Source organism: Phacochoerus africanus, chromosome 16 (genome assembly GCF_016906955.1).
Source record: "Phacochoerus africanus isolate WHEZ1 chromosome 16, ROS_Pafr_v1, whole genome shotgun sequence".
Taxonomy (NCBI): Eukaryota; Metazoa; Chordata; class Mammalia; order Artiodactyla; family Suidae; genus Phacochoerus; species Phacochoerus africanus.
This window is the reverse complement of record NC_062559.1, coordinates 23,528,494-23,543,203: the sequence shown is the minus strand read 5'-3', so window position 1 is coordinate 23,543,203 and position 14,710 is coordinate 23,528,494. Positions and strand designations below refer to the sequence as shown.

Here is a 14,710-nt window from a genome sequence, read left to right as displayed (position 1 = left end):
AGTGGGTTAAGGATCCGGCGTTGCCGTGAGCTGTGGTGTAGGTTGCAGACGCGGCTCGGATCCTGCGTTGCTGTGGCTCTGGCGTAGGCTGGCGGCCACAGCTCCGATTAGACCCCTAGCCTGGGAACCTCCATATGCCACGGGAGCGGCCCAAGAAATAGCAAAAAGACAAAAAAAAAAAAATCCTGAAACAGATCTGAATAGGACAGATAATATTTTTTTAAAAATTAAAGTATAATTGATTTACAATGTTGTGCCAATTTTTGCTGGACAGCAAAGTGACCCAGTCATACATATATATACATTCCCCTTTTCATATTATCTTCCATCATGGTCTATCCCAAGATACTGGGTATAATTCCCTGTGCTATACAGTATGACCTCACTGCCTATCCATTCTAAATGTAAGTTTGCATCTATTAACCCAAAACTCCCAGTCAATCCCACTCCCTCCCCCTGCCCTTCTCCTTGGCAACAATAAATCTGTTCTTGTAATGACATTTTAAAAATTGTTTTTGCAAAATATTTCAGGTATCTAAGATATTTTACTTTTCATAAAAAATTTCACCTTCATTATCTTTGTCAACGTTGTTACTATTTTTCTTACAGCTAACGGGTAATGGGAATAAAGAAAGAGGTTGAGTGACTTGTCTTTTTGATTCAGTCTGGATTCACCTAACTGTTCAAGTCAAACACCAAGGAGTCATAAGTTACCCACTTCCTTACTCTTCCAAATGCATTTGGTGACCAATGGCTGTCCAATCTTGTTCTCTTCCCATCCCTATCAGTCTTCTATTCTCCAACTTGTTTATATTCCTTCTGTTTTGTCCCTCTCTAACTATATCTTGATTAGAATGGTTCTAATAATCATTCTGAAACAAATCTGATCATGTCAATACCCGAACAAAATACTATTTGGGGCCAAGGACCCCTGATCAGCAACCCGAAGCTCTGTTAGCTGACATTTTTTTAAATCTTCCTCACAATGTTTGGACATCGACAATACCTCTATGTACAGAGATTTGTCCATAAGTAAAATCGATATTTCCACATTTTAAAAACTGGAGTACTAAAAATAGGGAGATTTGGCACCTTTCCAAATAACTGAAGCCAGATAGCAGATTTTTTTTTTTTTTTTTTTTTAGGACAGGCTATGAGCTCGGGTGTTGCCTTTTTCACTTATTTTGTTGCTTGCCTAAGGGCTGCAATCAGAATCCCATGGTACCACATCTGAGTTTCCCCATTGCCAACATTATCTTTTCTTTTCATGTCCTCAAAGTTCTCCCTATCGAATGATTGAACAGATCACTCCAAATACCATTCCTCTGTATCTAAGCCCTGCCTCCATTCCCAGCTCCACTCCTACTTGGGTTTGTCCAACTCAAGCATCGTTCTCTGTCTGGTGTCACATCTCACAAACGCCTCTGGCATTTGGCTTTTGTGATGTTTTAGGCATATCCTAAAACACCATTTTTGTGCTCTTCATATCTGGCCCTCAATTTCTACATTTCTAATACCTATCAGCAAGTGTGTGCTGTCTTCTTTTGATAAGGTTGCCAGTTCTTGACACAGTACTTGACATACTGTAGGGGTTCAAGGCATGTTGAATGGGATGGTTTAATTATTATTCTTAGACAGGAAGACCTCAAGTGGATTGAGAGGCACTTAGGACAAATTAAGAACAGAACCAGTCCAAAAATACTCTTTGCTACTCATCAAACTTTGGACTTAGGCTAGTTCCTCTAACTGGGTCTCAGAGTGAGTGTTGAGAAATGGAATTCATCTGAGATTCTAAATGGAATTCATTTAATTCTTGGACTACATCACAAACCTATGATCTGTGATTTCTGGATCTTGCCTTTATACTTTGGATCTGAAAATGTTTCTCACTACCTCCTCTCTTTGCCTTTCTTTTCCCTCACTTATGTATTAATATTGACCTCTTAACTATTTGTTTGGAGAAATTCAATTTCTCTAGAACCCTTACCTCTGGGACTCAAATCTGCAATCAACATCAAGTTCAAGTGAGTCTTCCTGACCTCATATGCTTTTGACTCTATTCATTACCTTGGCTGACACAATACCTCCTATCTTACTTTGTATGAAACAGTCATATTTGAGGAGGTCATGTTGATAAGCATCAGGTGGCCCAAAGGTTGAAGTAGTTACCTTTTCTCCTTAAACTCTGAAGACTTCAGGAAGGTTTTATTCCACAAAATGAATCTAAAAGATGCGGGTTCTAGCTACTTGCTGTCACTTGATTGTTGTTTTTAGGTTAGTTTGGTAAAAGAGTTTTATTATGATACCTATAAATATGCCAGTCTTTCTCTTGAAGTTGAAATTGGTTTGAGAAAAGAGACTTATAGAAAGTACAATCCTTTCTTCTAACTTGGTGGATTATAATGAGTTTCCGAGGGGTTGCAGTAAAAAATTGCTATTAACTGGGTAATTTTTGAAAACAATGGAAAGGTATTATGTCATAGTTCTAAAGGCTAGAAATTCTAAATCAAGATCTCAGCATGGCCATGTTCCCTCTCAATACTCCATAAAATAATCATTCCTTGTCTTTCCCTAGTTCTGCTGGCTCCTAGCTATCCTTGTCATTCCTTGGTCCATACTTCAGTCTCTGCCTCCATAGTGACAATGGCCTTCTTCCCTGTATCACTGTATCTTTGTGTCCTCTCCTCTTCTTACATGGGCACCAGTTATTGGATTTAAGGCTCACCCTAAATTTGAGATGATATCATCTTAATATCTTCAGCTATTTGTATCTGCAAAGACTCTTTCAGAATAAGGTCACATTCTGAGGTTCAGGGTGGAAATGTATTTGCGGGGGAAAACATTGTTCAACCCATAGAGTAAGGATTTTCTTTTAAATTTTTAAATTTCAAATTTACAACTTTTGGGAGTTCCTGTTGTGGTGAAGTGGAAACGAATCTGACTAGTACCCATAAGGATGTGAGTTCAATCCCTGGCCATGCTCAGTGGGTTAAGGATCCAACATTGCCATGAGCTATGGTGTAGTAGGGCAGCTGCAGCTCCGATTCTACCCCTAGCCTAGGAACTTCCCTATGCTGTGAGTGCAGCCACAAAAAGTAAAAAATAATAAAAGTTCTAGTTTCCTCCCTCCTAGAACCATAGAACACTTAAATATGTCTTCCTGTAGGTAATTTTAACAAACACCAAATGTTAAAAAATACATAGCTTGGAGTTCCTGTCATGGCTCAGTGGTTAATGAACCCGACTAGGCTCCATGAGGATGCGGGTTCGATCCCTGGTCTTGCTCAGATGGGTTAAGGATCCGGTGATGCTGTGAGCTGTGATGTAGGATGGCAGCTGCAGCTTTGATTCAATCCCTAGCCTGGGAATCTCCATAAGCTAGAGGTGTGGCACTAAAAAGACAAAAAAAAAAAGACAAACAAAAAAATACATAGCTTACTTTCTTATCCTTAGCTCAGACTATTTTATCGTGCTACAAAATGTGCCATAACACTTCACATTGTGACATCAGAATGACATCATCATCTCAGTTATTAGAAGACTATAAAAGACCAAAATTCCTATGTTGCTTTTATTAAGCTAGGCCAGGACCCATCCTTTTAGTGGAAGATATAAAGGCATAAAATATTTTATTAACTTTGAACATGAGTGTACATTACTTTGAGATATGATGGAGCACTGCTCTAAATAGTGCTTCAACTTACCCCTCAATAGGAGATTTTGATTCAGTAGTTTCAAGTAACCTTTTGATTTATAGCCTCTGGGAGAAGTGACTTTTGCCTCCTCCTCTACCTGCCTCCCTTAAAAAAGAAAAAAAAAAAAGATGAAACCTCACAATTCTATGAGAGGTTGTTTTCACTTTTTGCAGACCACTATAAAGTGTTCTTTTGAGAAATAACAAGATTGAGAAGTTCAATGTGGAATTTGTTTTCATTTAACTGTCTTTTGCTAAGGCATTGCTTGGTAAGGCATTCTGCACAGCCAGGAAGTCAGGAGGCAAAAATAGCAGCATTCACCTCTCTGCAGGTTCAACAATGATTCAGAAAGACACGACAAATGTTTTTAGAGGATTTGTATCACACATAAGAGAAAATAGTTTTGATTCAAACACAGGAGTCCTTCATTTTCAAAAATTGAACTCCCTACACTTAAAGTTGAGAACTTGGTAAAGCTCACATCTCTGATACAGAAATGCCATGTAACAATATATTCTAAATTTCTTTTGCTTAAATTATAGATGAAACAACTTGCAAAATATTTCTAAAACATCAAGCAAGAAGAATAATATTGAGTGTGAATCATCATTACACCTCTTTATCCATTAAAGGGGCTTCATTCCATTCCCTCTCTTCTGTGCTTCAATCTTACACTAAATATTGGATAAGCCAAAGTGTGTAGAAGAAATAAGTGCTTCTCATACTCATTACTTGTTGCAATGGGAGTGCAGAGGCTCCAGCATATCTCCTTTAGAAGCTTTTTTGTGCCCAGTGGAGCACCCCAAGTGGTATTCACCTTCCTTCTGATTCCATGTTGTTTGGCTCTGGATTTCAGAGCATCCCCTATTATTCCAAATACTACTTTCCTCTGGGTCTGGAATGCCCCAACTGAATCTTGCGCTAAAAAATTTTACATGCCTCCAGATCTGAGCCTCTTCTCTTTTGTAACAACCCCCCGAGCAAGTGTCACAGGACAATTTCTTACATTATTTTATGCTAAGAGACTTGGCTACTATCCTCACGTAGATGAAAAAACAGGCAAAAATGTGAATGGAGGAATCCCCCAGATGGGATCCTTACAAAGGCATTTGGACAAAGCGGAGAAAGACATTCTCCATTACATGCCAATCGACAAGGTGGGCTTGTCTGTCATTGACTGGGAAAACTGGAGGCCTACCTGGGAGAGAAACTGGAAAGATAAAGCAATTTACAGACGTCAGTCTATTGAGTTGGTTCAGCAGAAAAATATAAAACTTACTCCAGCAGCTGCCACCAAGTTAGCAAAAAGAGAGTTCGAAAAGGCCGGAAAGACTTTCATGCAAGAGACTTTAAAATTGGGAAAATTACTTCGGCCAAATCACTTATGGGGTTATTATCTTTTTCCTGATTGTTACAATCATAATTATCACAAACCTGGTTACAACGGAAGTTGCCTTGATATAGAGAAAAGAAGAAATGACGCACTTGACTGGTTGTGGAAAGAAAGCACTGCTCTCTTCCCATCCATTTATTTGAATACCAGGTTAAAATCTTCTCAAGTTGCACTCTTCGTTCGCAATCGCGTCCAGGAGGCCATTCGTGTGTCTAAAGTAGCCAGTGCTCAAAGTCCACTTCCAGTTTTTGTATATACCCGTCCAGTTTTTTCTGATGCATCTTCGAGATACCTTTCTCAGGTAAGTATATCAAGGTATAGATAGGGGCTATGGAATATTGTCCACAAGTGGTGTTTGGTAGAACTGAATATCTTTTTTTTCCTTGCTTGTTTTGTTTTTTAGGGCCACACCCCAGCCATAAGGAAGTTCCCAGGCTAGGGACTGAAACGAAGCCACAGCCATAGGAATGGAAGGTCAGAGCCTAGCCCACAGATCTACATCACAGCTCAAGAAACACCGGATCCCTGACCCACTGAGTGAAGCCAGGGATAGAACCTGCATCCTCATAGATACTAGTTGGAGGATTCGTTTTCATTGAGCCGCAATGGGAACTCCCTCCCCCCCCCCCCTTTTTTTTTTTTTTTTTTTGCTTTGAACATCACTTTTTGAAGGGAGTGAAATTTAGCTTTTAATAACCTTTCAGGAATTATGCACACAGGTAGTTCTGCATCATTTTATGAATGCAAAGTAAGAATATATTTTATCTTTAACATAATCTTATAACATCTTAGCAACCTTGGAGAATTGGGTCGTAGAGACAATGTATTAACTCTGTTCCTTTATGTTTTTCTTTTATGGGCCTGCCCTCTTGTCAGTAGAAGTAATTAAATTATTAACAGAAAATTTGCATTTCTGTTATAGGAGGGAAGTGGTGGCATAAAAGAAAGAAATAATAGGGAAAATATTGAAATGATTATTGTTGGGCCAGCATTCTTGGCTTTGGTGTCACTGTCCTACATGTAACACTTTCGTTTTATTCCTCCCTGTTAATTTTTTTATCACATTTGCCAGGATGACCTTGTGAATACAATTGGTGAGACTGTTGCTCTAGGTGCCTCTGGAATTGTAATGTGGGGAAGCCTCAACTTAAGCCTAACTATGGTAAGTTGAATCGATAGAAAATAGATGAAAACACTTATACTTTTAATAGTTTTGAGGATTGTTGTGGGATTGAAGAATAAACATTCTGTTTGGCACGTAGTAATAAGAGCTCAATTAATAGTGGCTAAATGAAACCACCTTTCATTTGTGTGGTTGTGTTGTCAGGTTGTTTTCCTGTGAGAAATTAGAAATTTGGTGAGATTAATTGAAATTCTTGGAGTTCCTGTCATGGCGCAGCGGAAACGAATCCGACTAGGAACCATGAGGTCAAGGGTTCCATCCCTGGCCTTGCTCAGTGGGTTAAGGATCTGGTGTTGCCATGAGCTGTGGTGTAGGTCGTGGATGCACCTCGCATCTGGCGTTGCTGTGGCTGTGGTGTAGGCTGGCAGCTACAGCTCCCATTCGACCCCTAGCCCAGAAATCTCCATATGCCACCAGTGTGGCCCTAGAAAGAAAAAAAACAAAAGACAAAAAAAAAAAGAAAGAAAGAAAAGAAAAAGAAATTCTCTAGGCTATGTGGCTAGCAGTAGCAAATACAGGTCTACAATCTTGGTTTTCTGATGTGTGGTTTGGTGTCTTTTCTACTATACAGTGCTGTGTTGCTTCTCAAAAGAGCTCAACTAGTCAATATATATTCATTCTTTCATTCATCCAATTACTGTTTATTAAGCACTTATTTACTTATTTAGTCATTTAATGGAAGTTTATTGTGGGGGCCAGCAATTGAGGGTTTTGTGGGTAGTTGGAAGTTAGCTACTTTTTGCAAACATTATCAAATTGTTCAGCGCTTTCTTAAGGGAGAGGAAAAGGAACTCATCTTTATTTAGGTTATATTTAGAAGTGTCTATTTAATTTAAATTTAACTTAATTTTATTTTTTGGCTGTACCCGCAGCATGCAGAAGTTTCTGGGCCAGGGATCGACCCATGCCACAGTGGTGACCCGAGCCATAGCAGCAACAATGTCTGTTCCTTAACCTGCTAGGCCTCCAGGGAACTCCTAGTAGTGTCTATTTTAAGTAACATTTTAAGTAAAACTTTTTTATTAGGAAAACATGCTTATTTTGTTCTGTATAGTATGAATTATATTTATTTTCTCCTAAAGCATTTTCTTTAGTTCAAAAAGCCTTTAACTATCATGACCTAATCCTTTTCTCTTCCTTTATCTTCATCCTCTTTTCATTCTCCTTATCAGGTTTTTATCCGTCACCTCTTCAATCTTCTTGACTAAAAACATGAGTAAAACTGTCACATGGACACTGCTGAGTTGCAGCTGAACTTTTCCTTCTCTGATGTATGGAAATACTAGTGACATGGGTGCCGTGGAAAAGGTCAAATGAAGCCCTTGGCCCAGAGGTCTTTTTCTAGGACCTACAGAGAACAGACTTTATATGCTAAGACCGGAAGAGATTTTTGGATATCTTTCCCTTCAGCTAGCCTAGCCATATTTTCCCTGCATTTATTTTTTATTTTATTTTTTTGTCTTTTGTCTCTTTAGGGCCACACCAATGACATATGGAAGTTCCCAGGCTAGGGGCTGAATCGGAGCTGTAAGCTTCTGACCTACGCCACAGCCACAGCAACGCAGGATCCAAGCCACATCTATGACCTACACTACAGCTCATGGCAATGCTGGATCCTTAACCCACTGAGTGAGGCCAAGGATTGAACCCTTGACCTCATGGATGTTAATCAGGTTCGTTAACCACTGAGCCAGGACGGGAGCTCCATCCCTTAATTTATAAAGGTACTTCACTTTGTGAAATTTTTTCAAGGTAATCTGAGCCCTCCTATCTCTTTGGTAGATTCTGTGGTCTCTGGTCTGATCACCAGTAAAAAGAAATAATATAAACTCTAAGTTCAGAGAAAGGTATATGTCTTTTTTGCAAAATCTTTATGTCAGAAAATTACTGAAGAATCATAATTCTCTTAAGAATATTCCTAAATTTTATTAGTTGTTTTCTCAAATCTATAAATACCTTTCTTAAGGATCCTGTTAATTCTATGATAGAACCATTTATAAATTCCCCATACTACTTTCTTTCCTTTTCTTTTTAAGAATTGAGAGCTCCACCCTTACTCTGATGAAGAATGAATCAGGCATTCTCCAGTTAGTAGCTATGGCATTTATTTAATTGTCAGACTTTTTAATTGCACTTTAATCTTAGATTCACATTCTTCTACTATGATTCTCAAATAACCTTCAGTATTATTCATACAGGGATAGGCTTTAACATTGCTATGATTATTTTCTACTTAACGACTCTGCCTTGAAATTGTCCCCTGTGGACGCTGTTCTATGTATTTCTGCTACCTTTCCCAATTTATCATCATTTTGAATGTTATTTCTATCATGACTTTCCATTTTTTCTATGTCATTTGAAATCAGTAGAGTTATGGATTACTTGTTGTGTTCCCTCTGATTGCAGGTTTACCTGCAACAACTGCAACTGACTTAAAACAATTGCTATCACATGTAGGCAAATCATTTCCTTCCATTCCATCCTATTAGGTCCAGTAGTGTGACAGAGCCAGCTTCTACTGGTCCCAGCTCAAGAGAACTGATTGTTAACGACTCAGAAATTTTGTGACCTGTTTGTTAAACAGCCATTATTAAAAATTAAGTTATAAAAGCTTAGAATAAAATAAATGTGTTAAAAATAGAAGTACTACTCAAAATATACCAATTATTTACTTTGCTCTTATCCATACTTTTGAGGTTTTTAACATCTAGTCTATCTGTTGTATAGCTAAGGCAGAGGGGGTTGGGAAAGTTGGATGAGAGGAAGGAGAGGTTACACCCTCTCAGGCTGTTTGTAAATTGAGAGAAGGTGAATTGCGTCCTAAACACCATGTAAAGCTACTGAAGGGTTAAAAAGAGGTTCTCTATTTGCTGCCAAGAAAATGACAACAAATTTGGTTGAACCTATTTAGTTGTTCTGAACTAGCCATTTAGCAACCACTCTTCCCAATGCCTAAATTTCTCTGACAGATATGATCTTACTACATTTATTTATAATTTATATTATTTATACATTGAGGGCTAACCACTGATATTTGGAGCCCTGTGCTTTGCACTTTTTTTTGTTGTTTTTTGTTTTTGTTTTTTTGGCTTTTTTAGGGCCACAACCACAGCATATGGACAGCATAGGGTCCAATTGGAGCTGCAGCCACCGGCCTACACCACAGCCGCAGCAACGCCAGATTGGAGCCTTATCTGTGACCTATGCCGAAACTCTCGGCAACGCCGGATCCTTAACCCCACTCAGCAAGGCCAGGGATCAAACCAGCGTCCTCATGGATTCTAGTCAGGTTTGTTACTGCTGAGCCACAGTGGGAATTCCTGAGCTTTTACATACACTGCATCTTTTCAAATTCACAACAACCTTATGCAGTAGGTGCTATTCTTATCCTTGTTTTCAAATGATGAAGCTGAAGCACAACCAGGTTAATTAATTTCTCCAAGTTCACCCAGATAGGAAACCAAGACTTAGAAAGTTTAAGAGATTCCCAAGTCCATACAGCTAGCCATGAATGAAACTGTAACTCAAAGCGGATGGAGTCCAGAGCCCATGGGCTAATCCCACCACCCTTACTGTACCACTCTGCCCCTTCCACCCCCATTAGTTTACAAATTATCCAGGAAGGCCAAAGCTAGGATATGTTAAACACCAACTGGTCAATTATTCAGTGACAGAAATGGCACGTGAAACTTACAAATATTACACAAAACAATTGGAAGAGTCTCGCTTGTTAAAATAAAAAAGAGAAAATATTTCCTAATCTTACTGTGTCTGTTTTTTTTTTTTTTTTGTGCTTCCTTAGACATCTCTTAATGTAGTGAGTTTATTTCACATGTGAACTAACTTGGGTCTTAATAATCTGATGTGTTTATAATTTTACAGCAATCTTGCATGAACCTAGGCAGTTACTTGAAGACTACACTGAATCCATACTTAATCAACGTCACCCTCGCAGCCAAAATGTGTAGCCAAGTTCTTTGCCAGGAGCAAGGCGTATGTACAAGGAAACACTGGAATTCAAATGACTATCTTCATCTGAACCCAGTGAATTTTGCTATTCGAACTGGGAAAGGTAATAAATACATAGTACATGGGAAACCCACCCTTGAAGACTTAAAGGAATTTTCCAAAAATTTTTATTGCAGTTGTTTTGCCAACTTCCATTGTAAGGAGAGAGCTGATATAGAAAACATTCATGCTATTAATGTATGCATTACTCAAGATGTTTGTGTAGAGGCATTTCTAAATTCAGAACCCGAACTTCCTGATGAGGTGCAGCAGGATAACCAACCTCCCTGCGGGGGTTCGGGCCGCTGCTGACGCAGTTTGGATCCCCAGCCCATCACAGTGTGTTAAGGATCTGGCGTTGCCGCAGGTGCAGCATAGGTCGCCACTGCAGTTTGGATTCCATTCCATTGATGACCCAGAAACCTCCATATGCCTCAGGGTTTAAATAAAAAAATATTAAAAAATAAACTCAGAACTCAGTGACCATTCTTCTAGCTGGCAGGAGAGATCTTCTGTCACTTTGAGCAATATCTCATCTTCCACACCACTTGCCGCAGTGTCTCCATGTGTTCCTAGGAAAGAGCTCTGTGGGTGCCTCAAAGCCAGGTGTTCAGTGGACACCATCTCCAACAACGCCCAAGGCATCTGTCAGAGTGTTAACTGAAAAACACTTCCAGTAAGTCATACACACTCAAAACAGAAAAAGTGAAACAATCTATTCCAGTACAAGTTCAATGCTTATTAGTTTTCCTGTCTACCTGCTTTATGTTTTGTTACTGTTTATACTTTTATACGTAACAGTTTAGCTAGCTTAGATTATATTTTTAGTTAAGTGAGGATATCTATGTACTTGAAGTTCTATATTTGAAATGTGAATCAAAACTCATGGTCAAGATTGCTTTGAGCCGAGATTGCTTTTTCATGATCAAACCAAACTTGAAATTATTACTGATTGAGAAACAAAGAAGTGTGACTAGCACTTTTAATTTTCAAAATCACAGGGCAGTGCTACTACTAAATCCATGGGTACTAGATTTTGCTTTTGAAACTCCAAGTGAGCTCTTGATTATTAAGATAACAGTGGTATTTACTTTGGAAGATAATCGCCAATTTTGTATTTTCTAACTGCCTTGAATGTATAGCAAATATTTCACATACTGTGAATGTATATGTAGAACTAAGGGGTCCTCGTTGTAGTCTTTGTTCTACCAAAGACTGATGGGACAGCCTATAATATTTAGAGACCTAGTTTTCTTCTGAGAAAAGTGAAGATTTGAATAATGCCAATATACTGCGAAGGGATGTCTTTATAAGTAGCTTGTTATTTGCAATAACAATGTCAAGAAAAGGAGTTCCTGTCATGGCTCAGCAGAAATGAATCTGACTTGTATCCATGAGGATTCAGGTTTCATCCCTGGCCTCGCTCCATGAGTTAAGCATCCAGCGTTGCCGTGAGCTGTGGTGTAGGTCCCAGACATGGCTTGGATCTGGCATTGCTGTGACTGTGTTGTACGCTAGCGGCTATAGCTCTGATTGGACCCCTGGCCTGGGGACTTCCATATGCCATCGGTGTGGCCCTAAAAGACAAAATTTTTTAAAATGTCAAGAAAATATTAAAGTGTGGAATTCCCGCAGTGCACGACAGGATTGGTGGCATCTCTGCAGTGCTGAGATACAGGTTCGATCCCTAGCCCAGCACAGTAGCTTAAGGATCCCACATTGCCACAGCTGCAGCATAGGTCACAAAAAAGCTCTTGACAGTGTACTTTGGGTAAATATATTTGTCCAGGAAAATTAATTGTTGGATTTTTTTTGCTGTTGTATTTTTAGGGTCCCACTGTTGGCATATGTAAGTTCTCAGGCTAGGGGCTCAAATCTGAGCTGTAGTGGCCGGCCCACACCACAGCCACAGCAACGTGGGATCCAAGCTGCATCTGCAACCTGCACCACACAGCTCACGGCCATGCCGGATCCTTTAACCCACTGAGCAAGGCCAGGGATCAAACCCGCATCCTCATGGATGCTAGTTGGGTTCAATACCATTGAGCCACGATGGGAACTCCCAATTGTTGGATTCTTGATCTACACGAAAACAATTTGGTCACACAAAAGGGACTGATAGGAAAATGACAGCCCACAGGGGTTTAGAGGACAAAATGAAGAGCAGAAGGTCAAGAAAAGAGAAATATTTCCAAAATGCTGACCCTTATTTGGTAATTAGTTGAAATAAAAGAATTTCTCAATTTCTCAATTTTTAAACTAAATTGGTGGCTGGCAAAGTACTAGTGATCTTTAGAAGGCCTCTTACCTACTTCTGAGGAAGAGGACCATGAGGCACCCACTACTGTGGTGTGGCTAGAACTCCGAGGACGGTAAGGACAGCTCCTCCCCATGTAACCTCCGGCCGCAGTGTCAGACTGGCTCCTGGCCCGTCCTCTTTCTACCGCACCCCAGGACAGCTAAGCAAAGGCACTACCACGCGTTTAGGATTTAACTGCCATGTGATGAACACATTTTTTCTTTCTTTGCTGAAAGGGTCTCTATTTTGAAAACATTTCATTTAAAATGATTTTTGACTTTGGAAATGCTCCGTACCACTCTTCTGTTTCTTTAGATACATGTTGAAAATGACCTTATTTCTCATTTCCCATTTAAAATAATAGTAACAATCTTTTTTTTTTTTTTGCCACTTATTTGGATGTTTTGACATACACCTTTCTGGAAGGGGAGGGACTGTCCTCCCAGGCCTAGCCAGTTGTTAGAGATAGCAACATGCTATTTTATATGAAATCTAACCAATCCAGACTGCTGCCTCCTCCCTCTGGCCCATACACACCAGGAGGCAGTATTTCTCTGCTTTAATCATCCCAGGCAACCAGAGAGCACCTCGATAGCCCTGATGGCCTTCAGGACAGACTGCCTCCACGCCCCCAACATGGCACCTTGGCCTATTGAGTATTTAAGCTGAAGGAGTTTGAGAAAACAGCAGGAGCAGGAGGTCATTTTAATCCCCTCCCCACCTCAGCCTTCTTCCTCCAAACAGGCCATAACACCCTCAGGTGAAAGGTATCTTCTGTGTACCCAGAGGAAAGAAGCAACCTTTTGTCTGAAGACAAATGGATGCCGGGAAGAACCCAAACACACTTGCCTTGCTGCTGCCTCCCGTTTCCTACAGGTACGTCGTCCTCCTTCACCTGTCATAGTTCCCTCTTGCTGCCACTCTTCAAGCAACTAGCTTCCAAATATACAGATCTAACAGTTTCCCTTGGGTTTTCACATTTTATGAAGGCTCCGGTGGCCCATGAAACTTAAATAAATGTGTGTGCCTTTCTCCTGTGAATCGGTTTTTGTCACAAGGTTAATTTTCACACCCAACCGAGGACCCTAAGTGGGTCAAGGAAATCGTTTTCCTTCCTGCAGCTCAAAGCCTGCTGAAAGTATTCAAATGAGCCAGTTCTAAACTGCCCTGCCCTGCCTTGCCTGTCCCAGGGAAACGCCAGTAAAGCCTGCAGGCTGGCTCTACTTCCTTCCCTTGCTCCTGCTTCCGGATTCTGTCCAAAACCTGGTGTTTCATATGTGGTCCTCTGTGTAGCCACTCAGTCACCTTTATGAATTAAAACTTACAAAACAAACAGGAAAGCAGACGTGCTTTTCTCTTTGTTAATATTTTGTTCTTTTGTAATAAGTTTCTAAGTCGGCACATTAGATGAAATAAACAGTATGTCCATTTTAAAGTGTGCTTTTTAGAATAATTACCTGAAAAGAGCATCTGTCATTGAAAGGTCATTTTTGGAAAGGTCTTTTTGAATTACTATACTTACTGTATGGCAGTATCCTTTGACCTTGACAAACAGCTTGACTCAGCAGCTTGCCTACCAGGGACCCCAGCCTGGGGAACCAAGACTCACAAGATATGTTTCACATGCGAAACTGCCAGGATTGTTTCAACACAATCATCCTGCACAAGGTACTGGTATTTTGATGGCACTGAAATTTGATATGGAGTGGTTAAGAATTAGAATGTGAAAATCCATCAATAAAATTGAGAACCTGGATATTCTCTTTTCTCCTCTGCTTGCAGTCAGAGAGAGAAGGAAGGAAGAAGGTGGGAGAGAGTGGATGGGAGAGAAGAAAATAAAAGGAAAAGAGATAAGGAAAAAGAACCAGAATTCTTTGCTTTGATTCCACCAAGAGCTCCAATTTGCCCAGGATTGAAAAGAAGATTTGATGCAGGCACAATTAGCCTTCTATTCCCTGTAAGAGCCAAGAGCGGTTGTACTTGAATGCCCTACCTGATCTGAACAAATGTCACTGCCTCCTCCCCCCTGGCCTCCAACTCCGAGCCGGGCCAGGGTTTGAACCCTTGTCCTCATGGATATTAGTCAGGTTCATTACCTCTGAGCCACTACAGGAACTCCCTAAACTATGTTT

At 40.0% G+C, this 14,710-nt stretch overlaps 1 protein-coding gene across 1 annotated transcript; it reads left to right on the top strand.

Annotated features, from left to right (window-relative positions):
• The first annotated feature begins 1,921 nt into the window (after positions 1-1,921).
• Positions 1,922-10,742, top strand: SPAM1 (sperm adhesion molecule 1). The gene is made up of 4 exons (XM_047763781.1): positions 1,922-2,024; positions 4,238-5,389; positions 6,161-6,250; positions 10,154-10,742. The coding sequence occupies exons 2-4, from the start codon at positions 4,436-4,438 to the stop codon at positions 10,589-10,591; spliced, it is 1,482 nt and encodes a 493-aa protein (XP_047619737.1). The 5' UTR covers positions 1,922-2,024; positions 4,238-4,435; the 3' UTR covers positions 10,592-10,742.
• Positions 10,743-14,710: the final 3,968 nt, after the last annotated feature.